We start from the raw sequence: 20,854 nt of genomic DNA, 5'->3' as shown, positions 1-20,854 counted from the left end.
TACTTTACATTGTTCCTTTTGCACAATATTGTTTAAAAGCACTCATAGAACCATATAAAAGATTTATATAACCATAAAAGACTGTCCCTAGCTAAACCAGTCCAAAGTCAACACACTGTTAAGCCACCCCTTCACAGCTGTAGTTTCCAATAATTATGAAATCATTACTGATACAACCTCATGCTTTTAGGAGGCATTGCATCAGATTTACTTGCACCATTTCTAAAAGACTTATAAAAATAGAGGCAAAGCAGTGTTGCTCAGTGCATGACTAACTGCAGAAATTGCTCAAAGCATCCTTGGCTAATGATCTGCAGAAGGTCAAAGAGAAAAGCAATTAGTGTGCTGGAAGATATATATATGCAAACTGAGCTTTTATCTTGAGAGCGAACTGTCATAAGACATTTGTATTAAACCTGGGAGGGTGATGAGTAATCATCAAAAAGCTGAACAAAATGAAGACTGAGGGAGGGAGGGAAGGCCTTGTGGTTAAGATAACATGCCTCACAGCAGGACAGTCAGGAATGAATTACTAGACAGAGGAAGAATGTAGGGCAGCATGTCAGATACACGAACGATATTTTTCCAGTGAAATGCTGTCAGCATTTAATCCTTTCTGGCTTGTCTTTCCTCAGTTCTTTTTATTTTTTAAATGTTTACCATCTTAATAAGAAAACATAAAGTATCTTTCATAAGAAGCAAAACTGTTTTGACACAAAAACTGAGCCTCGATTTAGATGATAGCTTGATTTTCATTCTGATCCCCACTCATTACCAAAACTTAAATTTGGCAACTGCAATTTTTCCCCCCACTATTCCTTACCCAAATAATTTTTTAACTAATTTCTTAACTTGAATGTGGATCAATAGTGCTAAAAGGAAATATATCACAACTCTACTGCTCCTGCCTCCCTCCAAAAAAACAGCAATAAAACCCAAGAAAAATCTTTATATGAAATTTAAATGTGTTAAAAAGCTAAGAAGTGTTTGTGGGCCAACTGCAATGACTTGAATACATTAAAATTAAAACAGGTAATGAATGAATTATTCTTCACATATTAAGCTCTCCCTTCAGCAGTCTATTTCCCTACAACCTCAGCATAAAGGCTGTCTGCAACATCGATGTGTCTTTCCATTTCAGCACCTTGCAGCCCCTCTCAGAAATCGTCTGGAGAGGACCACCTTTCTACTGTTTGTGTGCTCTCACTCATCACCTATCCCCATAGTGTCTAAAGTCCCGCTGTCACTTAAAACAGCATGGCTAACATCTGCTATATGTTGTTTGTACTCTCATCCTTCCCCCATGGAGGAAACGTGCCATAAAGGGTTCTGTTTTCAAGAGGATTTGCTTTTTTTGGTTGGGTTGGGGTTTGGGGTTAGGCTTTTTTTTTTTTTAATTGTTTTGTTTCATAGCAGATGTGGAAAATTAACTTATCTGAGCTTTGGCCCACAAAAAGGGAAATTCATTCAGACTCAGCATGACAAACATTGCCGAGTCAGCAATGTTCCCTTTGTGGGCGGTGGAACACACCTCAAAAGCCTCCTGAGCACAACTGCAGTATTACTCTGTGGGTGGGAGATTGTCTTATCCCCACCCGCAGAAGCATCAGAAATCAAACCCCAGTGCCCTGAGTTTCATGTAATCCAGAGACAGTTACCTCAGTATTACAAGTACTCAGTGACACCACACCAAACAGTGTCATGTTCAGTTTCTGAGAAGTAATTAGGTTAAGATCTATGTACAGTTTTTGCGGTAGCCTAATTTTGTGGTATCTGCAACTTTGTTTGACTGAACTTACGTACAGAGGAAATATACTTAATCAGAACTGTCATCTAGCAAGATCAACATCTAGCAATGAGGGCCTGTGTGGTGTCCTTTACCTTCTACACTGTTTTGTGTTCTGTGGGTTTTGATGTGCTTTTTTTTTTTTAAACAGACAAACAACAAAAAGCCAAAACCAAACAGAGCCAACCCCTATTGTTCAGAGCACTGGTACCATTTTCACTTTTTTTCTGGTCCGTGTGATTATTTTATTTAACCTATTACCCTCCCAAAGAGCAAACACCATTAAAAAAGATAAATATATGTCTGAAAGAAGTTTCATCAACTGACTAATGATCAACACTGCAGTACAGATTTTCGAAATGGAAAACTAACATAACTGTGTCATCTGAAAGCTATATAACTAATATAACTACAAAAAGTAGAGGTGCTAAGAATGAATTGTTTTTCCAATAATGCATTGTTTTTCCTATGAAATATCACTGAATAGTCTTAAGAAAAGTTTGTCAGTATTACTGTAGCCTTCTACCCACTGATATATTCACTAGGGTCTGGCTCACGACTATTTATTAACCAATTCTATGCAAGTTGCACACACTTTAAAAATAATTTAGTTGCAATGAGACCACCTCCACATCAGACCCAAACTGATAACTTCCTGGTCCTACTGTTTATTCACAGCACACAACTGCTTCATGTAGGAGCCTTTTAGGGTTGGCCTAGCACCTTGTTTTGCTGGATGAAAGGGCTTTCAGGATTTTTTAAGGACTGCAACATAACCATCCCTTCAAACAGCTGCTGAAGCATCTAGAGGGTCAAGCCTTTCCTATAGCTCTGAGGTAAACAAATAAAAAATTTAAAAAAAATATTTTCCAGCTATCCCATCTGGTCTTCTTGCTGTCGTTTCCTGACACACGCACACACATACACAAACAAGCACACATACACACAGAAATCCTCAGATCTTTCCTGGAGTCTGGCATAAATGTGTAAGGTAAGCTTAGTAGTCTGTTATTTTTACTTTCCTACAACAGTATTGCATGAAATGTAGCGTGAAGTGGCTTCAGTGTATTGCCTCTTGCTGACAGCAGATGTCCCCTTGTACCCACCACTTTGCATTTGTGGAAAGGCTAGCAGCTGCAAAATTAAGTGAACATCTGCTGAACAGCAGACTTTATTTACCTCACTTATTTCCACATTTTCTTCACTTCCATTTCCATATTTACTTCACTTATTTCCACAGAGGTCTAGGCATATGTAAAATACGTTGCTTCTATGTTTTTGTAAATGCAAGACTGAAAGATCAAGGGAAGATATCAAAATTTTGTGAATCTTGATTCAGTTTTTACTTTACACTTTCAAACGAAGAAAATTAGGATGATTATTCTTAGTTAAATTTGCCAGTTTAACACAAAAATCATTAGGTGGTCCATAAATACACTCCACTGAGATTTCTTGTGTGGGACTTAAATGTATTTCCTCTTTAACACAGAACTTGTTTTATGTAATTGGGCATCTAAATACCCATTTTCAGATCCTGGTTTTGGCAGGTTAGAGATCTATATCAGAAAGCAAGTAAAATAATTGGATTTTTTTTTATTTGATATCTTGCACCTGACCTTACATTTCTGAGGGCAGCAGAATTAATTTCTGAGTGTGCAGAACTTCAAGTAAGCATAAGTTCACAGCTTTAGATACTAGAACATTACAGCTCCTCTAAGCTACTGGGAACAGGAGTAATCCTATTGAATCAGTTACAGCAGACAGCCACTGTTAGCTGTCAGTGCTACTTTAGTGGAGTTACAGAAATGACACCACTTATCAAGAATTTCTTTGGTGGTGGGGTCTCAAGATCTAACCCACAACAATATTCTTTCAAACCCTGAAATAGTTAAGACTTCTATAGTCTTAGGGCCAACAATCTGGTACAGAAGCTTTGTACAATTTTCTCTATGAGGCAATACAAGTGTGGTTAAAGGCGGAAAAAAGCCCTTGTTTCTGTAGCTAGCCACACATGTCCAATTTTGGTTAAATTTTTTAACAGTAAAATCACTTGGAAAATGTACTGTAATTCTGCAAATGTTTTTTACACATTTGTTTCTCCATATGGAATAATGAAATGTGTCTGGGAATGCTGGTACCACAGCTCCAAATTCTTATTGTCTCACTTACTTCCTGATGAGATCCATACACAAAAAGCCTTGAAATATGAATTGACTGTAAAAACTTCTGTTGCACAAGCCACCCATTTCACGATAAGATTGTTGGGCAATTTACCAATATGATTCTCATTTCACCAGCTGTGCTTGGAGCTGAAGAAAACACAGGTAACTTTATAGCATCACAAAACTGAACACAGAAATCCTAGGAGCTACTGAAGTAGAAATGCTGCAGAATCTAATGGTTCCCTTTTCTTTCCATATAAATACAGACATGACCCAAAGAATCAGACCAAGACTTTTTACCTCCCAGATACAAAGGAACCGAGATTTGCTTAGAGGTACTTCTAAATGTTCTCAATACTTGGTTTTTTTTGGGTTTTTTTTTTTTTGTCCCTTTAGACAAAAATTAAATGTGTTATAACTGAAAACCACAGCAAACCCACCAGGACAGAAAAACATTGGTTTACATCCTGGTTGTGACATGAATCATCAGAGCTGATAAAGTTAATCAGCTTCTTTGGACAGAAATGTTGCAAAAAGTTTCTTTTTCAAGAATGAAGCATTTATGAGACTTTTCTCCAGATTTCACCCACTCCCCTAAGGAATCAACTATTTGCATTTGCATCAATCAGTGGTCTCTGTTATTCATACTTGTCAGAGAACGTAAGCTCTCATCTCACATTCTCCTCTATTTGATAACTGTCTAGAAGTCAACATGCTTGTTCTTTCCTGTCTTATGGGAAAACTAACCAGAATCTTTGGAGAATTGTTTCATTGTGTTACTAAGTTTAAGCAAAGACCAACTGATTTTAAGCTGCTTTATCATCTTACACATCAATTAAGACTAGTGCCACGGTTTAAAATAATCAGAATACAACCCACCAGTACAGAAATAAAAATCACAAAGAAGAAATTGCAACTGAAAACTGGCTTGCTTGTTTTCCAAGCCAAAATGACACATGCTAGGCAAGCTTTAGTCCACTGCATTTCTTAGAAGATTTTTAAGACATCGGCTGTCCTACTTTCAATATGAATTCTAAAGTGAAACAATGGTATAAATGGGAATTTATATTTAAAATAGGCTATCATTATAGCTGCAAAATTGCAGCCATTTCCTTCAAGAGGAGGGAAAAATACTACCAGGATAATCAGGGATAATTAGCTGAATATTCAGATGGAGCAGGAGCTAAGTTATGCTAGTTTTTTCACTCGAAACTGCGTGCTAGCTTCAGCAGCTGATGTGCAACAGACTTGTCCTCCAGTGCAAACATTATACAGAAGCAAAGCTACAAAACCAGTAAGTGTCTCATGATGCGCTGGGAAATTCTGAAAATCCTCAAAACCCAACTTGCGCATTACTTTGATTCCAGCAGACTTTCACTTAGATTTTCAGAGGTCTCGGAAAGATCAGAGTCTGTACTGAAAAGCCACCCATTGACAAGGACTCCATTGTTATCTCAATTCCCTGTTAAATCCTACAGTTCAGGTCCCTCTGGCAGGTACATTTAAACACTGTGTAGGAAAAGTGTGTGGAGGGGTTCTCAGTCACTATATATCCTGGCATTGCTATTTTATCCCATTTATTTTATGTTTTAGATGTTAACTGCTTACAGTTACTTAGTTTTGTGAATCATCTGGGGTGACTATGAATGCTTAATAATGGAGAAGATAGTTTGTATCCCATTAGTTTGCTATGAAACACAGTTGAATAAGGAACCGTGTTTTTACTCAGGCCTTACTTTGGTAAAATCATACAGTTTAAGAGCCAGGTAAGAATTTTAGAGCTTGAAAGAGCATTGCTTTAGCAATTAAAAATGTTTTAAGCCACATCTGTTCTGAATTTGTAGCAGTTATGTTGCAACTCTCTGAGTAGCAAACATATGCAAGGTGTTGCCTGCCAGACTTGACTAGCTTTGCCAACACATGCACACGTTTTACCTATAACCACAAAGAATTTCAACTTGTGTTCTGGTATGTGTAACACAGATCTGTAAACAATTTGGTGCTTTCTGTGCCTCAGCAGATCACCAAGAACGATGAGTTGGCAAAGGACTACTTTACATTTTTCTGTCTGAAATTTAGTTGCTTCTTTTACATGCAGTTTTTCAGATACACTTTCAAGAGAGCAAACTCCATGCTAAAAACCATGTATTAAAATGCTGACATTACCGTAACTTTTCAAACTTCACTATGACAACACCACCTTGTCGATTGTTTCTAAGCTCAAGTATGCTGGTAAGGGTTTCACAATCACATGCTTCAGACTACAGTTACCATTATAATGCAGAATCACATGAACAGCAATGGAGATAAACTGAAGAAAAATATCTGAAAAAGCCCCACCAGCATCTGTAGAAGGTATCACAGAGTCAATGAATGCATTAATAATCAATGCTTGCTACAGTCAGCACAATGGAATTTCTGAGAACACTGAATATTCTGCAGTCCTTAGTGAAGAAACACAGTCATTAAAGAGGAAAAACAAAGATTATGTTCTTATAGACAGCTCAAACTGCTTTCAAAGATCCTGGAATTGGTTTCTGAAGATTCACAGCTGGCTTAAAACTTGAAATAAACTTTCAGCCTTAGAATGCTTAGACAGCGTGCATCCTACAATACTTTTATGCCTTGTGGTGTTACACAAATGTAAGAAGCTACCAGAAACTAAGTCACGTGCACCACAATAGAAGTGTGATCAAGAGATGCTTTTGCTTTCACCAAAATCTGCAGCTATCTGCTGTCATTCCATTTTCCCTTAGGCCAACAAAAACCGACCACTGCACAGAGCACTACTTTATCCCAGTTGCGATCTGAGTTCTGTGTTCTTTTTCTGCAGGCCTGAAAAACTTCAATAGTTCTTTTCTACCTTTCATCAGAAAGATTTATTGACAATTAACTGTAGAAGAATGAGGAAAATAATCTCTCCTTACTCTTTAAATATGATCTATTACCTGAAAGGAGTAAACATGCATTCAAATTTAATACTAGGAACTGGGTATGTGATACTTGATCCAAAGCTAGTTCATCGAAGCTGATGCTAGAATACAGGTATCTATTGTATTTCTCTGTATCAGGAGAATAAAATTGTCATTTTAATCTTAAAAAAGAAGCTTTCACAAGGTTCACTGCATCTGGATCACATGCTAAACCTGAAATTCTGGTGAGCACTTATAGTCACAGTCCAGTGCAGGGAAGAGCTTATCTCTGATACTGACACTATTTTTCACAGGGCCTGCTGAAGATCTCTTGCAAAACTGAAGCAGGATGCAGACACCTGCCTGTAATGTCATGACTGTGTAATTGCCTAACCATTTGCCTATTCTTTGCAGACAAATGAAATCTACAATGCACATTGCGCCATTTTCAAAAAACAGACTGAATTATAGAACAACCAAATTTCCACCTCCACGTAGGACTCAAAGCATACTGGTACCCCCAGAGCATTAAATGGTCAGCTTCATGCTCATTTACTTTTTCTAATGGATCCTTTTTCTTTCTTTTTTTTTTTTTTTTTTTTAAGGCTTTGCAATTGCAACTTAGTGTCATGGTTTGAGCATGTTTTGAGGGTGTTTTTGTTCAAGGTTTTTTCCAGCCAGGGGGAGTCTGGGAGGAAGGAGAGACAGGACACCTGACCCAGGCTAGCCAATGAGGTATTCCATACCATAGCACGTGATGCCCAGGATGCATACTGGGAAAGAGAAGGCTGGAGGGTAGAGCTGTGGAGGAAAATGGAGGAGGGAGCACATGGTGCTCGGCCGGGCAGGGTGGAGTGAGTTATGGGTCGGTGGCTGGTGGGGTGTTGTATTCTTTTCACTTGCTGTTTGCTGTATCATTATTATTTGTAGTAGTAAATGGCAGTAGGGGTTTTGTGTTATGCCTTAGCTATTAAACCGTTCTTATCTCAATCCGTGGGGGCTACATTCTTTGGATTCTCCTTCCTAACTCTCCGGGAGTTGGGGGACTTGGTTTAAACCACGACACTTAGTCATCACAGAACTGGTCCTATCTGCTGCCAATTCCATTTTAAGACAGTTCTGTCATATATTGGAAACTTTGTTGCTTAGCCCAGTGCTGCCAAGCCCACCTGGGGACACAGGGCTGAAAAGAAGAGTAAGCAGGAGAGAGACTGCTGTGCCTACATCCATCTCTGTGCTAAATTAGCTTTTTGTTCCAAGGGTCCACCATTGGCTGAATATGCTTTAAAAAGCATATTCATACCATATGAATATGGCCACTCATACACAGTTACAACTGCCATCAACTCCAAAGAGTTGAGGTCAAATTTGGTCCCACTGTATGCCAGTAAAACATCATGTCATTTCAACTTCCTGCCGCTTTGGCAAAACAGGTGTTCAGGGTGCCATGATAGAGTTTGGAATAGGTAGAATGCACTGCTTACTCTTACACAAAGCTTGTGCTAAAGACTGCAATTTCCAGGTGTTTCCCAGGCAGATCTATGACAGGATTCTTCTGGTAAAGTTAATTCAGAGGTAATTTACTACAGAACTAGGATTAAACACATTTCCAAAATGCAGCAGTGCATGGCTAGAGATTATGCTAAATTTATCCTGTGCTCCACTTGTCTTGTGAACAGTTTCGCCTCTGCATATCAGGTAGATTACGGAACTCGATATTCAAGTTCTTCCTGGCACTTGCACAGTACTCTTGCAACATCTTTCTGCTTCCCAATAGGACTTGAGACACAATTTTGGGTATTATTATTAAATTTCCACTGACTTTGGACATTTTCTGTGCTTGTTGCCAGCATCATCTTGGTTTAGCATCAGGTTTCAAGATAACAAAAATGAAAAAAAGCTAACTGGTACTATCCAGCTATTCTCCTTGCCAGTACAGGATTGCATTCTCAACACTTTATTTACTTTTTCATTGTTTTTTGAGGATAACCACAGAACCAAGTTATGACAAGGCATGATACAAATGCAATAATATAAGCTAAGCTTTCACCACCCAGAACACCAAATCATAGAATGGTTAGGGTTAGAAAGGACCTTAAGATCATCTAGTTTCAACTCCCCCACCATGGGCAGTGGATATCTCACATTCGACCATGTCGCCCAAGGCTCTGTCCAACCTAACCTTGAACACTGCCAGGGACGGAGCATTTACCACTCCTTTGGGTAACCTCTTCCAGTGCCTCACCACCCTCATAGTAAAGAACTTCTTCCTTATCTCTAACCTGAACTTCCCCTATTTAAGTTTGAATCCATTACCCCTTGTCCTACCACCACAGTCCCTAATGAATAGTCCATCCCCAGCATCCTTTTAGGCCCCCTTCAGATACTGGAAGGCTGCTGTGAGGTCTCCACGCAGCCTTCTCTTCTCCAAGCTGAACAGACACAACTTTCTCAGCCTGTCTTCATATGGGAGGTTCTCCAGTCCCCTGATCATCCTCATTGCCCTCCTCTGGACTTACCCCAGCAGCTCCATGTCCTTTTTATATTGAGGACACCAGAAGTGCACACAGCACTCCAAGTGGGGTCTCACAAGAGCAGAGTAGAGGGGCAGGATCATCTCCTTCAACCTGCTGGTCATGCTCCTTTTCATGCAGCCCAGGATATGGTTGTTTTCTGTGCTGTGAGTGCACACAGAAGCTGGCTCATGTTCAGTTTCTCATCAATCAACACCCCCAAGTACTTCACTGCAGGGCTGCTCTCAATCAGTTTTCCGCCCAACCTGTAGCAGTGCCTGGGATTGCCCTGACCTACAATTCCAGGTCAGTGTTGGTGTAGGACCTGGCACTTGGCTTGCTTTAACTTCACAATGCTGTCATTGGCCCACCTATCAAGTATGTCAAGGTCCCTTTGGATGGCATCCCTTCCCTCCAACGTATCAACCGAACCACACAACTTGGTGTCATTGGCAGAATTGCTGAAGGCGAAGGCAAACCCACTCAGTGGACTCAATACCCATGTTGCTGAGAAAGATTTTGAACAGCATCAGTCCCAACACTGACCCCAGAAGGACATCACTTTTCATCCATCTCCAGCTGGACACTGAGCTGTTGATCCAACTCTCCGTGTGCAGCCATTCAGCCAATTCCTTATGCACTGAGTGGTCCATCCACAAAACTGATGTCTCTCCAATTCTGAGACAAGGATGTAATGTGGGACAGTGTTGAACGCTTTGCACAAGTGCCATCAACTGCTCTACCCCTGTCCATCAGTTCCACAGCCCCACCATAGAAAGCCACCAAATTGGTTAGGCAGAATTTGCCCTTGTTGAAGCCATGTTGGGTGTCTCCAACTACCCCGTTGTTTTTCATGTGCCTTAGCATGGTTTTCAAGTGAATCTGCTCCATGATCCTGCCAGGCACAGAGATGAGATTGACTGGTCTGTAGTTCCCTGGGTCATCCATTTTCTCCTTCTTGAAAAGTGGGTTATATTTCCCTTTTTCTAGTTGTTGGGAACTTCATCTGACTGCCATGATTTTTTGAATATGATGGACAGTGGCTTAGCAACTTCATCCCCCAGCTCCTTCAGGACGTGTTGATGGATTTCATCAGGTCCTATGGATTTGTGCACTTTCAGATTTCTAAGATGATCTTTAACCTGATCCTCTCCTACAGTGGGCCTAAGATCTTCATTCTTACAGTCCTTGCATTTGTCTCCCAAGACTTGAGTGGTATAGTCAGAGCAATTGCTGGTGAATACTGAGGCAAAGAAGCCACTGAGAACCTCAGCCTTCTCCAAATCCAAGGTAGTCTGTGCTCCCGTTTCCTTCCAGAGAGGGCCCGTATTATCCCTAGTGTTTCTTTTGGTAGCAACATACCTATAGAAGTCCTTCCTGATATCCTTGACATCCCTGACCAGACTCAGTCTCAACTGGGCCTTAGCTTTCTTGACTTGATCCTTAGCTTTCTGGACAATGTCCCTGTATTCCCCCCAGTCTGCCTGACCCTGCTTCCATCTCTTATAAGCTTTCTTTTTCCTTCTGAGTTTTCTCAGCAGTTTCTCATCCATCCATGGAGGCCTATTGGGCTTCCTGCCCATTCTGTTCTGGTCAGGATACAACACTCCTGAGCTTGGAGCAGGTGATCCTTGAATATCAACCAGCATTCTTCGGCCCACTTCCCTCTAGGGCTTCATATCTTGGAACCTTACTGAGCAGGTTCCTGAAGAGGCCAAAGTCTACTCTCTTGAAGTCCAAGGCAGTGAGCTTGCTGCACGCTCTTCTCACTGCCCCAAGGATCTCAAACTCTAACATTTCGTGATCACTGCAGCCAAGGCTGACCTGGAGCATCACATTCCCCATCAGCTCCTCCCTGTTGGTGATTGGCACCTCTCTTTGTTGGCTCCTCCAGCAATTGCAAAAGGAAGTTGTCTTCCACAGAATTGTGGAACCTCCTGGGTTGCTTGTGCTGTGCTGTATTGTTCCTCCAACAGATATCAGTGTGGTTGAAGTCCTTCATGAGGACAAGAGCCTGAGAGCATGAGACTGCTCCTATCTGTCTATAGAGCACTTCATCCACACTCTCCCCCGATCAGTGGTCTGTAACAGACCCCCACAGTAATGTCCCCCATCACAGTTCTCCCTTTGAGCCTAACGCACAGGCTCTCAGTTGGCCTATCACCCATCCCCAGGCAGAGTTCAATACTCTCCAGCCTGTCATTGACTTAAATAGCTACAACCCCTACCCTTCTGCCTCGTCCATCTTTCCTAAAAAGCCTATAACCTTCCTTTCCACCACCCCAGTCATAAGAGCCATTCCACCGTGTTTCCATAATGCCAGTGATAACATATCCCCATAGACATGCACACACGTGGTTGGTGAGGACGGTCAGATGAAGAGTCCTGTGAGACTGAAGGATATGAGGAGAAAACAAAATTTTATGTTTTCAGAGCAGGAATTTCCATAAGTCACTATGTCCAAACCTTTTGTCAGGGCTTTAACTTCAGAGATAGACTCAGAAAGTTTCTCCTTTCCCCTTTCTTCCCAGCAAAAAACTGTCATTGCAAAGGACATTTCCCCTCACCTCCACCTCTTTTTTGCTGTGAGAAGTATAGCAGCCTTAAGCAATTAGCAGCAAGCCTTGTGTTGGAACAATGAAACTGCTGAACAATGGGGATAGGCTCATTATTATGAGCGAGACAGCCTATGATAATCCAGGCAAGGAACTGGAATTCGCTGCCAGAACAGCTGCTGGTTAGTATGTTATTAACTTCACTGCATTTCAAGCTCGAAACAAAGTGTTTCATAAAGTCAGTTTCTTAGTCTCCCCACCATACACATACACTGAGAGATAGAATCTGATGTTGAGAGCAGCAGTGTAACTTAATCTGTGGCCCAAGACAACTAGTATGGACCGCTCTTCTGGGGACAATCTGAGACTGGAATGCGTATCAGACACATTCCTGGAGGCTGGCAGTAGCTATCTCCCAAGAGCCCAAGACTTCTCTAGCATGATGCAATGGCCACAGAAGTACTTAACAGTGAACAGACCTATCTTCATGCAGCTTAAACAAAGGGGACATTTATTGTCTCTGTTTTGACTTTTCAGATAGCCTCAAACCACATTTTTTCTCTTTAATGTGTAAAGCCTGAAATTTGACAAGCGTCTCATGAAGGACAGAAACTTGGGGAGGAGATTAACTATTACACATTTCAGTCAGTGTGAAAGTCAAGTTCACTGGTTTTAACCATCAACTGCTGTAAAACTACAGTGATTGATTGTAGGTAGCCACAGCACTCAAGATTTTTGCTATCATCTGTTTAATCAAATGCTGTCCTAGGTTCACCTACTCTAAACATGTTAAAGACTAGTGATTGAAGTCCCAAAGGGTGAAGTTCCATGGTGCAGTGCAGAGGGACTTTGTCACTTCCCCACACTCAGGTGCATCTGTGCAAGGTCTTCACCCTTACACTTTCTCTTAATGGGGTTTCTCTTCCCAACAGTGGTTTGCTTTTATGGCTGCTCCTTTTGGCAGGACTCTTAGAGCTGTAATTTCTCTTGTCATTTGAATTTACTCATTATTTTCACTAGAGCTTGGTTTTGCTTTTGCCATTTAATTTATTGGGTAAGTATCTGAACAACTCTTTTTTACAGCAATGAATTCAATGGTTAGAGGCACAGAAGCAGCAAGGGTACTAGAGGCAGCAGATGTATCAAAGCACAGGCTCCGCCCTTGGCAGTTCCACACTTGGGCATGGGGCCCAAGGAGCCTATGGGTGTGGAGAAAGTGATGCCAGGATTACATCAATATCTTCAACAAACAGAACTGGGGTGCAATTACCTGAAAGGAGGTTGTATTGAGGTGGGGGTTGGTCTTTTCTCCTAAGTAACAAGCAGTAGGACAAGAGGTAATGGCCTCAAGCTGTTCTAGGGGAAATTTAGATTGGAGAGCAGGTGATCAGGCATTGAAATGGGCAGCCCAGTGAAATGGTGGGAATTCCATCCCTGGAAGTGTTGAAAACCGGTGTAGGTGAATCCCTTAGTGACATGGCAGGCTGAGAAAGTTGTGGCTGTTCAGCCTGAAGAACAGAAGGCTGCATGGAGACCTCAGAGCAGCAGCAGACTAAGAAGGGGGAATACAGGGATGCTGGTGAGGGACTATTCATTAGGGACTGTAGTGATAGGACAAGGGGTAATGGGTTGAAACTTAAGCAGCAGAGGTTTAGATTGGATATAAGGAAGAAATTCTTTCCTGTGAGGGTGGTGAGGTACTGGAATGGGTTGCCCAGGGAGGTTGTGAATGCTCCATCCCTGGCAGTGTTCAAGACCAGGTTGGATGAAGCCTTGGGTGATATGGTTTAGTGTGAGGTGTCCCTGCCCATAGCAGGGGGGTTGGAACTAGATGATGTTAAGGTCCTTTCCAACCTTAACAATTCTACGATTCTATGATTCTATGGCTTAGTGGTGAACTTGGTACTCTTGGGTAAAGGTTGCACTTCATCCTCCTCTGTGGTGCCAGTTCGCAACCCATCACCACGGGCCGCCGTCAGGGCCTCGGAGGTGCCCGGCCGCGACCCAACCACATCCCCAGCCCCTTCCCTGGCCGGCCGCTTCCAGGCCCTTCCACCGCCTGTCCCGGTCCCGCCGCGCCGGAGGGGGCGCTCTCCCGCTGCTATGGCCTTGCCCCTCCGCCCCTGACGCCGGCGTACGGCAGCGCCAACGCCCGGTGGGCGGAGAAGGCGGAAGTAGGGATCGCGGCTATGGCGGCAGCTGGCGTGGGGCAGCAGTGGGTGTTAGTGGAGATGGTGCAGGCCTTCTACGAGGTGCGGCGTGGGGCGCGGGACCGAGGTGCTGTCCGATCGGCGGCGCGGGCGGCCGGGGAAGGGGCTCCCCGGCTCGGGAAACTGGCAGGCACTCGCCTCCGAGATAGGATGGCGTGAAGGGGTGTCGCCGCCGCCTCCCGGAGGACGGGGCCCTCAGTCGCTTAGTGGCTGTCAGAGCTTGGGCGCTGCGTGTGAGTGCGCCCTGTCCCTGGGCCGCTGGTTTCGGATGCTGGGAGCAGGATGTAGAGCCGGACCTACCGCGGGTCCGGTAACCGGTGGGGTTGGCGCTGTGTCGGATGGAGGCTCTAGGGGTGGTGCCGTGCCTCGCTGCACTGAGCCGGGAGCTGGCTGGGCATCACTTCCGCGTCTATGGGGCTGCACGGGCAAAATAGTGAATATATGTGTGTGCAGCGTACTTGTATATTGAGAAAAATAGATGTTATGTTTTTCTCGTTTGTAGAGCTACATTTAAGGTGTATATCACAGCATAAAGCCTTAATAAGATTCACTGTGAATATAGTAAGATCAGGGCTTGTGACTTTTAAGTGTTATTTAGAAAAGTAGGAAACTACTTTTAAATGTTTGTGCTTAGGTTGTCTCTTGGAGGGGATCAGCATGACATGTTTCATAGAATCATAGAGTGGTTTGGGTTGGAAGGAAACTTACAGGTCATATAGTTCCACACCCCTGGCATGGGCAGGGACACCTTCCACTAGGCCAGGGTGCTCAAAGATCCATTCAGCCTGGCCTTGAACACTGCGAGGGATGGGGGAGCCACAGCTTCCCTGGGCAACCTGTGCCAGTGTCTCACCAACCTCACAGGGAAGGAAAGAAAAGTTTGTATCCAGGCTTTGTTTCATGACATTAAAAATAATGACCTGATGATAGGCTGTGTTCTTGTATAAACAGTCTGCTTCCCTCCTTTTCTTTGGGAAAGGTTGGTACATTTCGAAGAACTTATACTGCAGTTTGCAGTACAAACGCAGAAGTGCTTAGCACAGTCTAAACTGCTGAATTGAGAAAAACTGTAGACACTGAAAAGGAGGGGCAAGTAGTTTGTGTGGACTCCTACTGCTACTATACTGTATATTCTTTAGATGCCATGGTATATGCCAGGTTGGACAGAGCCTTGAGTGATATGGTAGAGTGTGAGGCATCCCTGCCCATGGCAGGGGGTTGGAACTAAATGATAGATCATAGAATAGTTAGGGTTGGAAAGGACTTAAGATCATCTAATTCCAACCCCCCTGCCATGGGCAGGGGCACCTCACACTAAACCATGTCATCCAAGGCTCTGTCCAGCCTAGCACTGGATATTGCCAAGGACGGAGCATTTACTACTTCTTATGGGCAACCTGTTCCAGTGCCGCACCACCTTCACAGTAAAGAACTTCTTCCTTATATCTAACCTGAATCTCCACTGTTTAAGTTTAAACTCTCTACCCCTTGTCCTGTCGCTACAGTCCCTGATGAATAGTCCCTCCCCAGCATCCTTATAGGCCCCCTTCAGATACTGAAAGGCTGCTATGAGGTCTCCATGCAGCCTTCTCTTCTCCGGGCTGAACAGACCCGACTTTCTTAGCCTGTCTTAATACAGGAGGTGCTCCGGTCCCCTGATCATCCTCATGGCCCTTCTCTGGACTTGTTCCAACAGTTCCATGTCCTTATTGTGTTGAGAACACCAGAAGTGCACACAGTGCTCCAAGTGAGGTCTCATGAGAGCAGGAGAGGGGCAGGATCACCTCCTTTAACCTGCTGGTCACGCTTCTTTTGATGCAGTCCAGGATACAAATGATCTTAAGGCCCTTTCCAACCCATACCATTCTATGATTCTATGTTATATATGTCTATTGTTAATATGCTTGGTGAGCTGAAATGTACTCTGCAAATGATATTTTTTTTTTTTTTAGTTTGATATGTCATAGAACTCCTTAATGGTTTCAAAAACTTGTGTTCAATTTCCCTTAGTTTTTGAATGTGTGGTTCATTCCACTTCCTTTGTTGGCAGGTCAGATCCTACCTGAGAATGCTGGTGAGTGGGAGCTCTTCTATTGAGTTGAAGAGGAAGTACACTAGTGTGTGTGTGTTTTCAGTTTTTTAAAAGTAGTAGATATCCAAAGTGTAGACAGGAGCTTTTCTGAGTTGGAATAACTTAACCCATCATTAAAATTACATGGCAAGTGCTGATGCTGTAACTCCACATCTACTTCAGACTAGCTGTGCTGCCAGAGGAAACTGACTTTCCTCCCTCCAAGCACCTAAAGAGGCTGACTTTAAGTTGGCTCAGCTCTCTGTGCTGGTTTGCTGTATATGTTCCTCAGTCTTGTGTCCATGTAGAGGGTAGATGACACAGAAGTAAAACTGCTTCTGGTTACTGAGTTGGGTTATACCTGCTCAAAGTGCCTGTGAAACAGGCCATAGACCAAAATGGGCTATGCAGACAGGATTAGGTTTGTTTTAAAATAATTATAGCTGTGCAGCTGGTGGACTATGAGTCGTAAGAATGTAGGCTTGAAGTGGGTGTATATAGATGACACGCACCTTCAAGCTCTTCAGGAGACTCCTGCTCGTTGTGAAACCTTTTTGCTTTCACAGATACTTGTGCAACCTGTACTGCCTTTATTCCCAGTATTCAGTTGTGTGCATGTGTGGAACTGAAGCCACCTATCAATTTAGTGTGCCTTGTTTATTAACAACAGAATAAATCCATTGAAACTCAAGTTAACAGCTACAAGTACTAGTTGCAAGGTAGTCCATTTTCATATAGCTTTTGCTGGTTTAGAAACACATGCCAGTTGATCACCTTTGGTTTTTTTTCTGAGTCTGCTAGTAGAGCCAAAACTGTTGCATAGTGTCACATTGATTCAGATAGAATTCTTTGTAGACTTATTTTTATGCTTTCTATTTTCAGGCTCCTACTTACCATCTCATTTTAGAAGGAATTCTGATTCTATGGATAATCAGACTTCTTTTCTCCAAGACATACAAGCTTCAAGAGAGATCTGATTTAACACCTAAGGTATAATGAAAAAACACTTTTCTTAGAGAAATATTCTATAGCTGTCAATACATTTGGCTGTTGAACCCCTGCTGCATCACAAAATGTGCTGTTTTTTTGTTAGGATATCAGAGGATAAGCTTGCTTTGGTATAAGAAACTACTTATTGCTTAAACATTTCAGTTCATGCTTTTAACATAGGATTGTGTTTGGGAATCTTGAGAAATACAAAAGAACTGATGTGAACGTAACTGCTAAGCTGTGAAAAACTGATGTTAGCTCTTCTTAATGAATGGCTTTGCTTTAAAAATGAAAGCTATTTCATTTGAGTAATGAAACTGAGAATTTACGATGGTAAGTGGGATCCAAAAAACTTTTTCGTTTATTAGCAGTTTTCTTTTTTTGCAATGCCATTGACTGGTATTTCTTCCTGACTTCTGGCTGGAGACTATCAGGAATGAATAGAGTTTGGTTTGGAGATCTCCCTGGACTATTTTGTCAGAGATATTGTCTGTAATTGTGCATGCTGTATAATGTCAGAGGATGCTATTGGATATATTTAAAGTATTATGGGATGCACTCTCTGAATGTGAAAATAAAAAGGACATGAACAGGGACATGCTTACTTTTCTCAGCTAAAGATGAAGATGGAAGCAGTGTTTTCCTTAGGAGGAGCTCTATTTGGAAGAGTCTGTCTTATCTGCAGATAGTTTATTGAAAGTAACCATAAATACAACACCAAAGTGAAAGTGTGAATAAGACTTTTACAGTTGGTGGACTTAAGCAGACTGACACATCAGAGGTTTGGAGTAATCCCATATTTTACTCTACAGTGTAGGAGACAGCTGGGAGAAGAGCTTTTTTATTTTGTGTAAGGAAATAGCTGTGTGGGGAGAAAGAAAAATAACACGCAAACAAAAAAAAATGACAAAAACTAACAATGCACCTGAATCTTCACTAAAAATTTACAGATAGTTGATACTGGTCCGTGTTGTGGGTTTATCCCAAGCAGACAGCTAAGCACCATGCAGCTGCTTGCCCACTGTCTCTTCTACACCCATGGGACAGGCAAAGAGGAGAGGAAGAGTAAAGGCAAAAAAAAGTTGTGAGTGAAGATAAGATTGTTCAATAAGCAAAGGAGAAATGGAAGAGGAGAGAAAGAAGACAAGTGATGCTAAAGCAATTGCTCACCACATCCCATGGGTGGACAAATACCCAGCCAGTTGCCGAGCGAAAGAAGGCTGACTTCCCTAAACCTCCTCTTTTCCCTTTTATTGCTGAGCGTGAGTTTGTATGGTATGGAATACCTGTTTGGTTAGTTTGAGTCATCTGCCTAGCTGTGCCCCCTCCCAGCCTCTTGTGCATCCCCCAGTCTCTTCACTGTGGGGGCAGAGTGAGACACAGAAGACCTGAACACTGTGCACCGTTCAGTGTGTTAATCTATATTAGCATGTTATCAGGGTTGTTTGGTCACAGACCTGAAACACAGTGCTATATGAGTTGCTAAGAAAAAAAAAAGTAACACTATTCCAGCCAAACCCAGTACAGGCTGTTAATACAGTATGGTATCCCACACAGCCAGGCTTCTGTGTGTGTGTTGAGCTGCATGTAGTAACATGCCAGTTGTTCAGCAAGGAGGCTGCTGATTTGCCTTCTGGTTGGTTCTAGTTTGATTCATGCTGTGTCGTTCAGTCTTCGCCACAGCAGAAAGGAATTCTAGGTTGCTCTGGTACAGGCACTGGAGATAGGCCAGTTCAGGAGGTGGAGCTCAGGTTATCTTTATGTCAGCCACTCTTGTAATGATACTTGGGTATCAGCATAATAAATACTACAGAGGAATACCACTAATGCACAGTCATTTTAATGTGATACGTCATGCCTAGGCTGTCCTGGGAAAGCAGAGGTAGATGATACATTGTGCAGCTTAGTGTACTTAGGAGTCACACTTCTACAACAGTGAAGAAATCTGCCCCAAAGGTGGCTTCTGGGTTTAGTCAAACATGTAGCAAGAGAACTATGAAATCTAGTGCAGGAATCATCTTTTAACTGGCTGTGTCATCCCTTAACAGCAATGTTTGTAGGCAGTACAATTGGTTCTATTGCAAAATAATGAAATCTGCCAAATCATTAACTGAAAAGTTAACCTGTCTGTAAGTTCCTATGGTTGGGATTTTGGGAAGTACAGGTAAGTCTGTGGCCAGACAAGATTCTGGACGTAGAAGTTCTTGTGGGCTTTTAGGCCAAAATAAAATCTATAGGCAAGTGGCAAAGTGCAACTGAGAACTGGAGCAGGCTGTGGGTGATTGCATGACATCATGTATCTACAGGCTCATTCTCAAGCCAACAACTATTTGTGTGAGAGAGCCCTTCCAATGTAAGTGCTTTTCACTCTGCATATAGTAAATGTTACTGAGCTTTTATCTCAAAATAGCTGAAGTCCTACTACGAGCCATGTCTTAGCATTTGTAGGTGGGAGGAATAGTTGTTTTCTTTGGTTTTAGAATTTTCACTGCAGATTAGCATGAGAACTGTTTTATTAGAGTGGTATTAGGAGGAAGGAAAGTTCCTGTCAGAGACAAATGTGACTAAGAAATACTGTAGGCGACAATTGTTTTCTCTTGCAGGAACAGCATTCATTCAGTGTTGTTCTACAGGGGAAAGCAGGTGTAGTCTGTTCTTGCAAAGGTTTTCAGTCATTTTGAGCAAAGACTCCCTGTGTAGGTGAAGATTCTCTGAAGTATTAGCATAGTTTGAAAACTCAAGCCCACAGTTTGTGCCTATTTATGCCATGCTGATACATGATTCTGTAAATACCATGAAATTAAAGACCCATTATTTGAGAACCAGCAGATTAAAAAAATGCTAACTTCTGGATCATGAAATACATGCATGCATGACTGTGTTTGAAAACAGAACTGTTTTCATGAATATAATTGCTACCTTTTCTTAAAAACCAGGGTGAACAAAGCAATTGATTTTAGTAATTTGGGTTAGATGTGTTTATATCCAAATATTTCTGTTATCCAAGGTATCTGCTGTTTAAAAAGTACAAATAACAAAAAATGAAATACAACCCCCCAAATTCATTTTATTTAAATATATATGTGTGTGTATTTAGCTAAACACATTTTAAATATTTATATAGATGCACAATTGTATTAAGTGTGTATCTTACAATTGTTAAATGTACATATAAACATTTTATATTTCCCAGAGTATTGACTATTAATACAATCTGGTGGGTAATTAGAAGGAAAAAGATTAAAGTGCTGTTACAAATGTAGGGTCAGTGTACAAAAGGCTGCTTCTGCTCTGGCCCTTTGGTCAAAGGGAGATGGTCACATTTACCCTGAAAAGTCAGCAGGACAGGCCAGCCTACTGAAATATTTGGTGAATAAAGGGGGTGTGGACTGTCACATCTGCAGTGTGGATGGCAGTTTTAGATTGAGATTAGTACTAATTTTAATCACCAATATTTCCAGTCCCCCACCATAATGAAAGAACTGTCACAGAAGCCTTTCTTAGACTACTGTCCTAAGTACCTGTCGAAAGAGCCAAGGCATGAAGATGCAGTTGTTTGTTGTTTATATTGCTACATCTGTCATAAAGCAGAATGCAGAGTAATGGATGTGAATGAACATGATCTAGAATTAGTGATACAACATTGCTTGAAACA

The 20,854-nt window shown here is 42.0% G+C and overlaps 1 protein-coding gene across 2 annotated transcripts in view; it reads left to right on the top strand.

Annotated features, from left to right (window-relative positions):
- The first annotated feature begins 14,087 nt into the window (after window positions 1–14,087).
- The window catches only part of SPTLC1 (serine palmitoyltransferase long chain base subunit 1), a 34,116-nt gene continuing 27,349 nt past the window's right edge, over window positions 14,088–20,854 (top strand). Inside the window, exons 1-3 of one of the 2 annotated variants that reach the window (XM_031054425.2) lie at window positions 14,092–14,180; window positions 16,189–16,212; window positions 17,092–17,199. In XM_031054425.2, the coding sequence (XP_030910285.1) occupies window positions 14,118–14,180; window positions 16,189–16,212; window positions 17,092–17,199 (195 nt within the window). In that variant the 5' untranslated portion in view covers window positions 14,092–14,117. Of the gene's footprint in view, window positions 14,181–16,188; window positions 16,213–17,091; window positions 17,200–20,854 lie in introns of both variants that reach the window. The other variant, XM_005154905.4, reaches the window with a different exon arrangement.

This window comes from Melopsittacus undulatus, chromosome Z (assembly GCF_012275295.1).
Source record: "Melopsittacus undulatus isolate bMelUnd1 chromosome Z, bMelUnd1.mat.Z, whole genome shotgun sequence".
NCBI lineage: Eukaryota > Metazoa > Chordata > Aves > Psittaciformes > Psittaculidae > Melopsittacus > Melopsittacus undulatus.
Note: the sequence above shows the minus strand (reverse complement) of the source record. Positions and strands in the feature narration are given on the sequence as shown.